Source organism: Antechinus flavipes, chromosome 5 (genome assembly GCF_016432865.1).
Source record: "Antechinus flavipes isolate AdamAnt ecotype Samford, QLD, Australia chromosome 5, AdamAnt_v2, whole genome shotgun sequence".
NCBI classification, from domain to species: domain Eukaryota; kingdom Metazoa; phylum Chordata; class Mammalia; order Dasyuromorphia; family Dasyuridae; genus Antechinus; species Antechinus flavipes.
Window position 1 is genome coordinate 111704644 of NC_067402.1, and position 16138 is coordinate 111720781.

Here is a 16138-nt window from a genome sequence, read left to right on the forward strand (position 1 = left end):
CTGTAAGAGTTTACTGCAGCCAGGCAGTGAGGAAAGCCTTTGTCTTAGCCCTGGATGGGACAGGGGAGGGATGGGTACTTTGATTATGATCCCCTTTAATTATGATCCCCATCAGTCTCTACTCAGGCAAAGAAGTGGAGGGTCAGAGTCAAAGAAAGTAGGGGAATTTCAAAGGATGATCGGTGGTTCATTCATTCAGCAATGAACCAACATTTATTGAACACCTGTTATTAATAGGTGACATTTATGTAGTCAAGAAATATTGGCTGAGATGATAATGACCTGCATTTCTATGGGACTGTAGGGCTCACTAAATGCTTATGTCCAGGTAAATAGAGCAAGTATTATTGCCCACGTCTTGCAGATGGGGAAACTGAAGCTCTGAGAGAGTGAGCGATTTGCCAAAAGTCACAAAGGGGGAAAAGTTGGGTCTTGAACCCAATTCTTCTACCTCCTCATTCCAGACCTCTTTTAATTATAACAAGCTGTTTCTCTCTCTGTCAGCCACCATGCTAGGAACCAAGGAGGTCACAAAGACAGATGATGCAGTACTTTGATGTTAAGCTTATAATATATCAAAGGAGATAAAACAGACATAAATAACCACGGATTGTATGTGGCAAGTGCTGAAAGAGTGATAAAATCAGCATTGTAGGAGTTCAAAGGTGAATGCTCATTTCTGCCTTTCCAGCTGGGACTTGAAGAAATAGAAGATTTCAATAAATAGAGATGGAGGATGTGTTTTGTAGTAGAGAAAGGGATGATAAGCAGATAGGCAGAGAGGGAATCGTTTCAGGTGGAGGAAACAGCTGGGCAAAAGTATGCAGTCAGGAAAAGGCAAGATTTGTTCAATGTAGCTCAGTCCAGTGTGTATTTAGGAGCACAACATCTCGCACCATTGTTTCCTTTACAACCAAATCTGTTGAAGCCGGATTACAATGAGAAATGCACTTTTTGCTTTCTCAGTAATCATTCTGAAGATCCTGGGGACTAGAGAAGGAAAGAGAAAGTCTGTTATAGAAACAAAAAAAATAGAAAAGTCAGTGTTTTTAAGGCATCCCCCCACCTTTTTTAAAAGGAAGCAGTAAAGAGATTTTATTTCCTTTTAAAATCTGAGTATGTAGGAATAGGGATAGGGTGGGAGTAGGTGGAAGGCCTGTAGAAAGTTAAATATGAATTCCTATATGTAAAAGTCTATTCTAAGATTCCATTGCATACAAAGAGAAAATAAAAAAACAAAACAAAAAAACCATCAAAAATGAACTTACACTCTGTAGGAAAACTCTGGTTGGATAACACATTAGATTCTTGATTGCTGGGTGGTAGGGATTCAAGATAAGTCTGGTTGACAAGAGGTCGCAGAATCTCTTGTAGTCCAGTACCTAACAGCTTTTTAATATTGCTTAGGTACTATATTGTGGTGGGGACTGGAGAATAAGCTAAGTGGCCTGCGAAGATCCTCTCTGGTATTAACACTCCAGACATGAATACTTGACTAGGCTTTGAGGCTGTTTAGTTCCCCAAAGAGAAAAACATTGCTAGAACAGAGATAAAGGGACGCTTAAAAAAGAATCTATCTAACAGAAAATATTGTACATAGAACAGAATATACAAGTTACAAAATGGAGGGAATAATAAATGGAGAAGATGAGAGAGAAATAATTGAATTATCTACAAGATTTCAAAGACTCCCCAATTATTTAATTATCTTGAAAGAGATTTTCATCTTTCTGCTTTTACCTCCTTGTTTTCTCTTATTTTTTCTAGTTGTTAAAGATATGTTTGTGTGTGTTTTAAAAAATAAGAGAAAGTACGTAATTGTAGGGGGGGATATGTGTGTATATACACACATATGTATGTATGTCAACACCTACCAAATGCCAGGCACTGTGCTAAGTGTACACACACACGTGTATATATATATGTATGTATAGGTGTGTGTCAAGCATTTATAATACACCTACTATATGTCAGGCACTCTATATATGTGTGCATATAAAATGTGCACCTATTTCTATTGCATGTTTTTAAAATTAGGGGAAAATAAATAAATATGTGTATACATGTGTGTGTATATTTCAACAAATATTAAACACCTGCTAGATACTATGCTAACAGCATATGTATGTGTACACATACAGATATATACACATGTGTGTATAATATGCATATGTACATATAGTAGAGTGTGCATATATGGAAATTCTCACGTATGTATACGCAACCTTTTTGAAGATCAAGCTACGGATACATGTACACATATAAGGATAACGTAAAGGAAAGTGGGAGGTTTGCACCTGATAATTTAAGGTCAGAGGAGAAGAGAGAGAGAAAAGGGAAAAGAATCTACTTCTGCTTCTTAAACTTTGGGCAGATACACCAGGGATTCCTCTGGAATAGTAGCATCTTCTAAGGCTTAGAGAGAAAGGAGCATGAAATCTGTGTCAGTATCTGACAGGGAGTAGCTGCTAGAAATTCTCTGTGTCTTAGAGAAGACTGGCTGTTAGAAACCCCCAGAAGGATATTGGGGGAAAACAGGAGGAAAAAACCCAGACAGGAGAAAATGATATGAGAGAAGAGCCCATTTTGCCCTCTAAATCTTTCCAGCTGGTCTTGTGTTCTTATTGTCAAGTCTCAGAGCTCTCAGTGCAGTAAGAAGTTCCAGAATAACTGGGAGTCATATCAATCCCTTCATTATCACTCCTGGCTTTAGTTAGTTTTGATTCCTTTTCTTCTAGAATATTAGTTTATCCGAAGAATTACAATTTTGTGGTGCGTTTCCTGGACTGGATTTGTACATTGTAAGTCTACCCTATGTTATATTTCACATCAGGTTGCTTTGCTCTGGTTTTGTAAAACAAGGAAATAATTTGTTGTGTACGTTAGATGTGGTAGCGTATCTGGTACTGGGAGCATATTTAAAATTCTAGATGTAGGGATGGAAAGGCTTATCAGAAGCCGTTCAGTTCAAGCCCCTCCTTTTACAGATGAGGCAATGAAGACTCAGAGACATGAAATGACTTGCCCAAGGATTTGAATTAAGAGTCAGTGTCTCCCACTGTCCTCAGCTGACCACTTCTACAGAAATAATTGTGCCATCGTGTACTATTGTTCAGCCATTTCCCAACTGATGAGTATGTCCTTTCAATTTCCAATTCTTAAGTATGTGTATGTGTGTATACATACATAAAACATGTATGTATTATATCCTTTTCCTTTTCTTTGTGCTACTTGGGATGCAGGTTTAGTACTGATATGGTTTTATAGACTTTTGGAGATAGTTCCAAATTGTTCTCCAGAATGGTTGGACCAGTTCACCATTCCATCAATGGTAAAAAATCTGCTCAGTTTCTTGGGACACCCTGTATAAATGTCAGTTGCTGTTGCTATTTGTCGTAGTTCTTATTAGCAAGATCCAATCCCCTTCCACTGAGCAGGATGTAAAGTGGATTACTGTTATATTCTTGGACTAGATCAGTCTACACTTGGGGGAGTTAGAAATGTGATGAGTGAATACAAAGAAGGAACCACTAAGGGACATTGCAGACATATGGAAGGCAGAATGATAATAAATAAAAGTGTTGGATTTTGAGTCAAAAGACTAGAATTTGAATCCTGGTACTTCTATGTCCTTGAACAAGTTATATTATCTCTGTAGGGTTCAGTTTCATTATCTTTAAAATGAAGAGGTAGGATGATCTATTTATTATCCTTTCTTCCAGCTCTGAGCTTAGGATCTTTTGATCCCGTCTTCCATCATGGGGTATCTTGAAGTGTTACCGCTTTTGTCTAGGATTATATCCAATGGGCTTCCCAAAAAAGGAGAAGTAAATAATGACGAAGCCGTATTCCAGATCCAATCCATAGCCACCCATCTGAATTGTTCTGGCTGACTTCTTCCATTTCCCATCCCCAGGGGAAGCTGCTCTCTGGGCATGGGGCAGACATAACACCCTGGACAGAGTTCAGACCAACCCTCCTAGACATCAGAAGAGGCTTGTGGCTCACCAGTTATATGAATGGTCTATAGGTTTTAATTTCCTTCTAATTCCAAGGGAAAGGGATCCAGACAGAAACCTTTTATTAGCCATAAATATTGCTGTCAGGTGTCCTTTCATCTGGACCATGCTTTCTTGCATCCCCTGCAAGGTTTTCATCTTTGTGTCTTCCACTTTCAACACTGGCTTTGTTGACAGCCACAAGAGACATGAAATTATCTCTTTTTTCCCCCTGCATAAAGGATGCATTCAGGTGGAGTTATTGGTCCAGAACAGAGGACTGCTTGATCATTGTTGTTACTATATTAATGATAATTATTCTGGCATAATTATGCTTATTATAAATAGAATGTTCAATAACATATGCCGGTTATCGTAACTGTATTCCAAATTACAAGTGATTTTGTTATGACTGATGATGAAATTGTAGTAAGAATAATTTGACTTCAGTACCAGAAGCTCTGAGGCAGAGGAAAGTGGATAAAGTTAGAAAAGATCTTTACTCATGGCTAGAGAGTGATATACCAATCTAGATTGACCAGATTGACAGAAATGTCACACACTTGTGGGAAAGAAATGGAGGAGAGAGAAAAAGCAGAGAGACCATGATCCAGGGTGACAAGCCATGATCAAGATGTTCTCCCAATTTTATCAGTAAGGAAAATCCAAACTCAGGATAAAAGGCAGAAACAAGAATAATCTTCTTTCTTTGAGAAGAAGCATAATATGGTAGGAAACATGTAAATGTGTTCAATCCAGAATCCTGATTCTGACATTGACTAGCACTGGGATCATGAGTAAATCATGGATTTTCTCTGACTTAATTTCTCCATCTATAAAATGAGTATGATAGTTATACTACTTATTCCTTGTTTTCACTGTTAGAAAAATCATTTTTTTTAGATTTAATGCACTATAGAAATATGAATTGTTGCTGTTATTACAGCTCTTGGTCAACTTCTCCCTCTGTGCCATCTAGGATCCCCCTTCTTTGACCCACTTCCCACAGAACAACATCTCAGGGGTGAAGTCCAAACTTCAAAGGGCTTTGTCTATTCAGATTTGTCTCCCATAACACAAGTCAGTGATGGAGAGCTTCCCTGGAACTCAGAATAATAATAATAATAGTATTCGAGTCCTGAAAAGAACTGTGATTAAATCAGCATGAGGAGCTCCTGGTATGGGAACCTCCTCTGCTGTTGAAGATCTATCCTATCTATGTTGAATAGAAAAGTCCTGGGGAACTTGAGATCCATAGGGATTAAGGATTCACCCAGGATAATAGAAATGCTTCCCAAAGATTTAAATTTATATCTTCTTGACCATAGTCTACAAATATGGTTTATGGGGTTGGAATAGTCATGGATTTAGAACTCTGAAGCTAGAGGAGATCGGGTCATGTTTGTTGGAGGAAGTTCTGAGCTAGGAGCTTATTATTGTTCAGTTGTTTCAGTGGTTTCTGCCTTTTTGTGACCTCATTTAGGGTTTTCTTGGGAGAGACTAGATTATTTGCCATTTTTTTCTCCAGTTCATTTTATAGATGGGAAACTAAGGCAAACAGTTAGACAACTTACCCAGTATCATACAGCTAGTAATTGTCTGAGATCAGATTTGAATTCAGGAAAATGAGTCTTCCTGACTCCAGGTCTGGTGCCCATCCACTGTGCCATCTATGTACCCTATACTAGGAGTACCCTATGTTAATGAGCTTTAAGCAATGTTGCATAATAATAATAATAATGGTGATTTCTAGCATTTATATAGCCCTTTAGGGCTTATAAAATGCTTTACAAATATCTTGTTTGATTGTCACAACAATCATAGGAGTCAGATATTATTATTTCCCTTTTCTAAATGAGGAAACTGAGACAAACAGAGTAAGTGATGTGCCCACAGTTCCTTAGCTAGTTAGTGTTGGACTCTACATGTGAATCCATGTTTTTTGACGCTATTCCTAGAGAGACTTTCCTAGAGAAAGAATAGCCAGAATATCCGTTTGGACTGGGGAGTAGGAAGAACATTTAAAGGGCCCTTTAAAAATATCAGAGATTAGTGTTTTTCATAAAAAATTTCAAGAAATATTCTACAAGTGACCTCTTTAATCCATTATGATGTGAAACAAATATCCTTGTCTGAAAGTCCATCCCCTTTTATCTAACTAGAATCCCAAAAATTGTACCCTAAACCCGTTTCCTCTTATTTCCTTCTGAGTAGAAATGAAACACAGCTCTATGGTAATCATTTTTACACTGGTAGGTTATTTTCGAGCCCTCCTCCAGTTTTCCCTTCCCTGGACTAAATATAGCATATTTCTTTGTCTTTTCTACGAAGTACAGACTTTTTTTTTTTAGATATGTTCATATTCGTTTTCATAACACCCCTAAGAATGAAAGAAGGAAAAAGGAGAAAGATTGTCCTGGCCATTTATCAGAGAAAACAAGCTAGTGACTTGGTCAGGTCTACATAGCCAAGGACAGATCCACAGATAGAAGGCAGATAAGCTGGTTCCCTGGAACCAGGTACCAGGAACAGGGTACAAGCCATACCTTGAGCCATTCCTTCTTCAGGTTTCATGTATTCAAGGCTAAAGGGCTGGAGGCTTCAAGGAGCCCTGTGTCAAGTCAAACCAGTGCCCCCAATTCTTCAAATTATTGCTTTAGCAACTTCTGTCTCCCTTTTCCCTCACAGCCCCCCAAGCTTCTTGTTCTTTCCAGATCTTCTTTCCTTTTCCTTCCCCTCACTGATTTTGTGGGATTTATTTTGGCTCCAGTGTTATCTCTAGTACAAATGACTTGGTTTCTTTTGTGTTTGCTTTGCTTTATTAAGAGAGCAAGAAGTACAATTAGCTTAAGTCCATGCTGGCTTGGCCAGGAATCTGCTAGTCAGTAACCCGCTTCTCTCTGAATTCAAGTGAATCAACTGTCTCAGACTGGGACCCCCCGGCTAATGTTGAAGATCAGAAGAGGGGAAAATGAAGTTCTAATTTAATTACATAAACTCTAAAAGTTCCCCTTCCTGCAACCTGGACAAATTCTACAAACTTTACTATGCTTCAGGAGGTAGAAAGATAAGTCAACTATAACCCCTGTCCTAGGGGAGCTTCAAATCTAGCAGAGGAGATGAGAGGCACACAAACAAGTAGTAGTTAGAACATCATAAGTGCCCAGAGAGGATCTGGATAGAGCTGGAAGGAGCTCTACAAGCCATTGAGGCAAACCCTCCTCATGTTAGAGTCTGAGGGAGTGACTTCAGGAGCTGATAGAGCCCTGGCCCTTTTACTCCAAAACCAAGACTCCTTCCCTTGTTCCACAAGACGGCACAGCATACTAGAGTGTTTCCCAGGAAGGAGAAATTATCTAGGAACAGGAGATGAATATCTGCAGGTTCAGGGAAAGAGACTGAAAGGCTGTGACATTCTGCGTTAGGTGTAAAATATGAGGAGGATCTCATGAGGCAAAGCTTGTCTGGAATTGAAAACAATCATAGTTTGCATTCTGGAAGCAGAAGACAGAATGAATAGGGTCCAGTTGTTCAACCAACACGCATTTATTAAACACCTTCTGTGTTTCAGGCACTGTGCTAAATACTAGAAATAAAAATACAAAGAATGAAACAGTCCCTACTCGCAAAGAGCTTTTTGCTCTAACAGGGCATGGATATGGCTGCATACAGAGAAAATATAAAGAGAATAAACACAAATAAAAGCAGAAGAATTCAATATAAGCTTGTTTGGGAGGCACGGAATTAATAGCTAAAAGACTAAGACAGAATTTCTTTTTCTTTCTTTTTTCCTCCTAAGGCAATTGGGGTTAAGTGACTTACAGCTTATAAGTGCTTCGAATGTAGCTTCTTCGGACTCTAGGGCCAGTGTTCTATCCATTGCACCATCTAACTGCCCCAAGAAAAGGTTTCTTGCAGAAGACGTCTTAAAGGGTTTCAGTGGTACAGATCGGAAAGAGTGTAGGAGATACAAGGAAGCATTATATGAAACGAGGCTGGCTAAGTGGATTTAACCCAGATTAAGGAAAGTCTCAGATGCCTATATAAGAAGTTTCAACTTTATTTGGAGAGTAGTAGGGGAGCCATTGATTGCTTATAAACAGAAGAGATGTCTTTCAATGTTTATGAAAATTAATCTCATAGTGACTTGTAGGAAAATCAGAAAAAGTAGCAACTGGAAGTTGACAATCCAGACAAGAGTTAAGGAGGGACAGAAAAATGTTAGTGGCAAAATAACAAGAAGAAAAAGATGATACGAGAGAAGAGTATAAGAATGCCCAGCAGTTAATAGAGTCCCTTAGCGTTTCTCAGAAGGAACTCCAGAAATCTAGGATTTGGCTGCTCCAATAGCCCTATCTCTAACCTTGGTTCCTCACCCCCTCTTAAGGGATGAAGGGCAATCTATTATTCTCTTCAGGTATCCCGTTATTTTCTCTGGTCTCTCCGAGTTTCCTCTATCCCCATCAATCTCTTGAGCCTTCTTCCCATCACGCCCCTATAAGGTTATAGGCATTTCCCCTCTGTATTATTACTTGTGCTCTCTCTATAAACAGGCAGATCATAGATCACACTAATGGCATTATAAACTTGGGGAACGTGGAGGAAATATATGGGGTATTAAATTTTTTTGTCTTGGGGCATGATGGGACTGGGGAGGCAGGCGTAAATTTGGGAGGAGGGGTCTCCCAGAAGAACTGACACATCTCGGGAGATTGATGGGGCCCAAGATGTCTTTTGGAAGGAACCCCTCTTTCATTCATTTCCTCAGTCCCTCGCTAGAGCAACACTAGCTCCCCTCCATAGATCCCTCCCCTCCCCTCCATAGATCCCTCCAAGGCTTGTGCATTTGAAGTTAACTTTGACGTTACAAGGAGGAGAATTAGAGCAGTGGTCAGGTCACCACGTCAAAGGCTGTAAATCAGGAGGCCCTGGAGCTCAATAAGCCACCCTGCTCCCCATCCCTGTCCCTGCCACTGGAGCTTTGGAGGCTGCCTCCCTCTCATGCTGGTACATGCTCTTGGAGTTGCAGTTCATCATAATACGCTCATCTTTTTTTATTTCAACTATTTAAGTGGACAGCATCTTCCCTTTCTTCAGCATCTTGTGGAATATCCCATTTATCTTACAATGTGCCTCCCCACCCCTGAACATACATACACAGACAAATACACCTCTAAAGTTAATTTTCATCTGCTCTAAATTTTATATCCTATAGGTGCATAATCATTTTCAAGTCGCCCCCCCCTTTAAAAATGGAGCCTCCTTGTAGCCCTAATATTTAACCCCCTGACTACATAGGAAGCATTTAACAGCTGTTTGCAGAGTGACTCAAAGTTATACAGTGTTTGGAGTCCTGGAACCAAGTTCAAATCCTGTCTCAGACTCTTTATAGCTATGTGGCCCTGGACACTCCCTCTGCCTTATTTCCTCGTCTATAAAATGAGAATAACAGTAGCCCCTGCCTCTCAAGGGAGATAGTTGTTGTAAGGATCAGATGAAATAATATATAGAGAACACTTCCCAACCCTTAGAGTCTATACAAGCGCTACCTGTTATACTAATTTTAGAGGTCCATGAATCTATGATCCTTCTCTAGACCTCAGTTTCCATATTTGTAAAACAAGAATGGTCTAGATCATGGAATTGTTACTTTTTTTTGTCATGGATCCCTTTGGCAGTCTGAAGAAGCCCATATGGAGCCCTTTCTATCTTTTGTTTTTGTATGTGAGGTAATGGGAATTTAGTGATTTGCCAGGATCACACAGTGTTAAAAGTCTGAGTCTGGATTTGAACTCAGATCCTTCAGACTCCTAGGCCAATGCTCTATCCATGGTACCATCTAATTGCCCCTGTGGAGCCTTTTTCAAAGCAATGGTTGGTTGTTTATCTCTGAAGGAAATGCTACATCTCAGCATTTAGTGAAAATAAAGTTTTTTTTTTCTGATCCAAAGTCATAATTCCTCTGAAATCTATCTACAAATTCCAAAGATTGACGGTTAAAAAATCTCTGGCCTACATGATTCCCAATACCCTTTCCAAATCTAAATCTTTTTCTGTAAGGATGATCTCTCTCTGAAGTTTCTATCTGGATGAGCATTTGTGGGTTTAAATCAATTCTGAAATGTGTGGGATTGGACAGTCCACTTCCCCTCCAAGTCTCACTCCCACAGCATCCAGTTCTTGCCAAAGTCCCTTTTAAGATAACTCTGTTCTCTGCCCTGAAGGAACCCGTGTCCTAAAGAATAGCTTAGATAACCTAAACTTCTCCAGAGTGGGAGGAACATAAGTCTTAGCTGAATGCTTGGAAGCTTCTAAGGGGACAATTCAGAGAGATGTGTTCTGATGACAAAGAAGTCTTATTTCTGTGGTTATCATCATTGGAACATAGACTAAGCCCCAGTATTATGCTATGAAAATAATAATAATCCCTTGGATTCCCAAAGTTTATTGTACTTCTTAAAACCCTTTTCTACTCATATTCCCTGATCCCCACAGTAATATAAAGAAGGGCAGGGTAAGCATTTTCCTTTACAGCTTACAAATGAGGAAACTGGTAAGAGAGATTGAATAATTTGTTCAAAGACTAGAACTCGGGTCTCTTAACTCCTGGTTCAATATTCTATCACTGTGTTATTTTGCCTTTGAATAAAAGTATAGTAAAATATGGCGAGATGCCTTTGGGATGGCTCCAAACCACCGGGCTGCAGGAAATAGTTGATTTAAGTAGCAGCTTGAACTTTTACCAATGTATTTAAAGAAGCCAGAAAATGGGAAGGAAGCTGGTGTTTTCCTGGATCTAACCAGCTTATACTTAGTGGGGAGAGAAAGGATATTGTGAAAAATCAATGGAGGGGATGGAGGGAATAATAAATATCATTATTATTACAATAGCATCTGATATGATAGCTGCCTAAATTCTTCATGACTGAAAGCCAAAAATTAGGGCAAAAACTTTAGTACAAAATAAGAGCATTTTTTTAGAGGAAGAGGGACAGAATGGAACTTGAGTTTAATGACCCTGTTCCATTTGGATTTGGAGGACTCAGGGTAGATTGAGGAGATGTTAGGATCACAAATTTACAGCTGGATGGCACATCAAAGGTCAATTAATCCAATTCCTCCATCTTATAAATATAATACATATATAATATGTAAATATTATATATACATATGCTCTGAGTCTTCTGGGACTCAGAGCAGGTCGTATAGAAAATAAATGTGAAAAATAGAATTGAAACCCTTGTCTTTGTTCTAATTCCAAACTAATCCTCAGCAAGAGGGGCATAAAAAGTGATAGGAAAAACTGTATAAAGACAGGAGATGGGAGGCTGAGCAAAATGTCAAGGCTCAGAAGCAATGTTTGGTGAAAGAAAGGCAGGGGAGGAAAACATTCTGAAAGAAGATGGAAGACCTGAAAAGTTAAGAGAATGGAAAAGTGGAGGCTGAAGGTCTTATTTTATAGATGAGGAAACTGAGGCAAAGAGGATTAAGTGGCTTGCCCAGAATCACACAACTAATAAGCATCTGAGACCAGATCTAAACTCAGCAGAGTTCTATCCACTCAGCCAGCTAACTGACCTGTAGAAGTGGATGACAAAAGATCAATTCTTGTGCAAGCCCTTCAGGCTTGCTTGTACATGGCTTTGATCCTGAAGAGTGGGACAGGATCAGAATCTGGGAAGATGGGGTGGCTGGGTGATGGAAATGGCCCCTTCATGCCTTATTGCCTTAGAAAGGGTTGCCATTTTACATTTCAATTAAGAGGTGCACAGGGGTCAATCTACAGTACCAGCAGAAGAGAATCTACCCAGCCCAGCCTCTACCACATCAATTATTATTAATGAACGTCCTCTCAGAGCAGCCAACCTTTTTATATGCAAACTAAGCCTTTATGGGGCCAGTGGTAATCAGGGCTCATTAATGGACTCATCTTAAGCCATGGAAGGATGTAATGGAAGGTGAGAGGAGAAATGGAGGCTTACACATCTCTCCTGAGGGTTTGCCTCTCCACCTCTCCTGGACTGTATCCAGCTAAGCCCCCCGGGGCTCAGGGGCCAGCCCACCATAAGCTTAACAGCTTCCCAGACTCAGCAAGTTCTTCCCTAGGGTGAGAAAAGTCCACCCCTATCTCACTTTGTTGAAGATTTGCCACCCTCTAGAAATGTGCTTCCTAGGTCAAAGAGCATTATATAGTAATGGTATTGCCTAATTCCCCAAAGTTAGGGTCAGAATGCCTGATGACCTTGAACTATATACATCATTTTCTCTTCGTGAAACATGGTAGAACTCAATGGGCCTGCCAATGGACTCTTAGAAAACAGCTCTATATATTTGATGCCTCTCTCCTTCCTCCCGCATTCCCTTTCTCTTTTCCTTCCTTCCTTCCTCCTTTCCTTCCTTCTTTCCTTCCTTCCTTCCTGCCTTCCTTCTTCTCTTCCTTCCTTCACTCCCTCCTTTCATTCTTTCCTCTTTCCATTCTTTCCTGCCTTCTCTTTCTTTCCTTTCTTCCTTCCTTCTATTCTTCCATTTCCCTCTCTTGCTATTTCAAATTCAATATGTTCAATTTGCATCATCTTTCCTACACAATATTTGTTTTATGACCTGATTCCTCCATTTCTGCTAGTGTTCCCATTACTTTCTTGGTCAGCCATGCTCAAAACTAATATTCGTTGTTGACTCCTTAGTTTTTCTACCTTCCCATCCCCACATATACAGCAATCAAATGTCAAATTCTTTTAGTTTTTTGCTTTTGCATTTTCATTGCCCTTTCTCTAATTCAGGCCCTCATTAGCTTTCCCTGGACTGAAACTGCCTCCTACCTGTCTTTTCCAGCCCCAGGCTTCCCTTGCACCTCCAATTCATTCTCCACATTACTGAAAGATTAACCTTCTTCTTAATACACAGCTATGATCATCATACTCCATGGCTCACAACCCTCCAATGACTCTCCATTGCCTACTAAAGTCAGTGAAAGAGACTGGCAGCCAAAGCATCCCACAAAGTGGCCCCAAACTCCTATTCAAGTCCTCTTTCTCCTTCAGGTACTTTATTCTGAAGCCAAATTGGAATCTGCTCTTTTCTGTCTTTCTACCAGCTGTCCTCTGTGCCCTCTCTCTCTATTATCTCCCATCTATTGAAATCCTACCTGCCCTTCAAGACTCAGCTCAGATATCGTCTCTTCCAAGAAGCTGTCCATGGTCCCTTGTCCATGTCTCCAGCAAAGTAATTCCCGTTCCCACGAACCATTATATGGCTAGTGATGGAGTGGGAATGAGGGAGAAGAGGAGCATGGACAATGGGCATTACATTACACAGGGGCTAAATACTTCAGAAAAAGTATTACACAGAATGGACACACCTCTGTGTTTTTCAATAGCTCAGGTGCCATGGAGGGTCTGTTAGAATGTGAGACCGACAGACAGACAGAGACAGAGAGACTGGCTTTACAACCGGAATGTTGGGGCTGAAGTCTTGTGTGTAATCACCACCCCCCCCCCTTCTTTTCCTGCTGGTCTTTCCAGCTCCTGCGGCTCCTCTTTATCTCATCCTCGGATAATGGCATGTGCAGCCTGGAGGGATCAGACGTCTCAGAGGGGAGATTAGTTTAATGGAACTGTGGATCTCCCCCTTCAGCAAGCTTGCTCTGCTTGGCGGCTTGCAGATAGATCTCTCAGTTGGTGCACTTGTTCCTATGTATGTTCGTGTTCTTTCTGCCACCCCTCTTCTTCTCCCCCTCTTCCTCTATTTCTCTCTCTCTCTCTCTCTCTCTCTCTCTCTCTCTCTCTCTCTCTCTCTCTCTCTCTCTCTCTTTCTCTCTCTGTCTCTTTTTCTCTATCTACTCCTTTCCTCTCCTCTCCTCCTTTTTTCTCCTTCCCTTCTTTCCCCCTCTCTTCCCCTCCCTCTTTTTCTCCATCTCCTTTCCATCAAATCTACTTTTCTGCCTTACTTCTTCTATGCTTAGAAAAGCCAGAGAAGAATGAGAACTGGAGGATAGCACAGTACTTGTCCTTGGGAAGTATTCCTATCTGGACTGAATTAATTGATTCTAAGCAAGGAGGTATTAACTTGAAGTCTGTAAATTTTTGTTTATTTTTATATTTTGATAGTTATCTCTGAATACAATGGGTTTTCTTTATCAGGAAATCAATAATGATATTTTAAGTACCTACTGTGTGCTGAGTCCAGTGCTAAGAGCTACCGATACAAAGCAAGGTAACAGGGAGTTCCTGTTCTGGCAAAGCTCATAATCGAATGGAGAGGAGGACATGTTAATAACTACAAACAAGCCATGGGTAGGGTAAAATTGCAATGATCCAAAGAGGGAGTGTGCTAGAATTGTGGAAGGTAAAAGTGTAGCTGGATTTGTAGAAATTCTCTTTTATTTTATGTCTTAAAATATGATTCTGAGAAGGAATCTATACTGTCAAAGGGGTTCAAGCCACAAAAATGATTAAAAACTCCTAGTTTGGGTTCACCTTACAAGAAATGAGGGAAAATAGCGCATTCTGGGACTGTTCCAGACACCCTTCTTTACCTTTTACCTCTGCCAGCCTCTCACAATTGACTTTCTTCCTGACCTACCCTTTTGAGGGGAAGCAAAGAACAACCAAGAGCTAGTGGTGGGTCTATGGGGAAATGGTAATTCTTCCCCCTGGCCTACATACCTGTCAAGTGTCTGAGCGTCCTTAGGGATAAGACCCTATGTAAATAATTCTAAGTCTCTTAGGATTTTGATTGCTAATATGGCCAGGAGCCATCATTCTTGGTGTGCCTAGCAGAGAGCCCTGGAGGGTGGTAGTCTAGGGGACAGGACAAAATGGCATGGTGTGATTTATGCCCCTCAGATGTTATTCCGGCAAAGTTATTAAAATCCTCTCTCCTTCCAAAGCACCTTTACCTCCCCTGAGAAAAGAATGGTAGACACATACGCATGCTCAGCAGAGCCCCAGGAATACTAATCTATTTTTCCAAAAAAGGATTCTGAAATACAGGAAACCGAGTCTTGTTGGCCCCTCACATCAACCCTTCACATTATATCCTAATGTCCCCATACAGTTCACCCTTTATGTCCTTGGCCAGGGCTTTATAAAGCATCGCAGACCACACACAGTCTTATTCCATTCATCCCTGCAATCACATCTTGTTCCCACCAAGTATGTGAGGAGATGTGTGTGTATGTATAGATCTACACATATGAATGTGTATACATATATATGTGGATATGTATCTCCAGAAAGGCATAAGATAGAATGAGTACTTTCTCTGGAATCAGAGAACCTGGGTTCAAATCTTAACTCTACTGCTTATTATGTCAGTGACTGAGCCAAGTCAGTTAATAATTTTTTTGGGCTTCACTTGCTCATCTGAAATGAGGGAATCGAACCCACTGGAATCTTTGATATCTAAAGCTATGATCCTCTGATCTTAATATATGTATTTCTTCTTCCATCTTTCTCTTGCTCTGGTGCTCGCTCTCATTCTTGCTCTTTTTTTCTCTTTCTTTTTCTGTTTTTCTCTCTCTCCTGTTGTCTTTCCTGTATTTCTGTCTCTTTCTCTGTCTCTCTTTCAGTGTCTCTGTCTCTGTCTCTATCTTTGTGTGTCTCCGTCTCTTTCTCTGTGTTTCAGTTTTTGTGTGTTTTTTTTTTTCTCCGTGAATAGATTAATGGTCAAGTAACTGAATGGATATTTATCTGGATCCCATTTCTTCACGTGTTAAATAACAGAACAAGATGATTTCCTTGTCTCTAGATGTCCAGTCTCTAGGAGAAACATAGCAGGGACAGGGGCTATGGGGGCAGGAAGAGAAGGAGCTGTCTTTCATGGTTAACATTGGTTCCCCACCTGATCCCCTTTCTCTCTGGTCTCAGGATTGCCCTCAGCTGCTGCAAGTGGACAAGATCCTGGTGCCAGTGGAAGTGATCAAACCGATTACCCTGAAAGCCAAGAACCTGCCCCAACCACAGTCGGGTCAGCGGGGCTACGAGTGCATCCTCAACATCCAGGGCACAGAGCAGAGAGTCCCTGCCCTGCGCTTCAACAGCTCCAGCGTGCAGTGCCAGAACACCTCGGTGAGTGCTACACATGCTTCTGTCCTTCCTCCACCTCGGGCCCAGAGACACCTTTCTATTGTCCCCCTTTTC

The 16138-nt window shown here is 40.6% G+C and overlaps 1 protein-coding gene across 1 annotated transcript in view; it reads left to right on the forward strand.

The window, feature by feature from the left end:
• Positions 1 to 16138, forward strand: part of PLXNA4 (plexin A4) — a 650156-nt gene that overhangs the window by 516590 nt on the left and 117428 nt on the right. The window contains exon 10 of the mRNA XM_051961546.1: positions 15866 to 16066. Coding sequence (XP_051817506.1) covers positions 15866 to 16066 — 201 coding nt within the window. The remainder of the gene's footprint in view (positions 1 to 15865; positions 16067 to 16138) is intronic.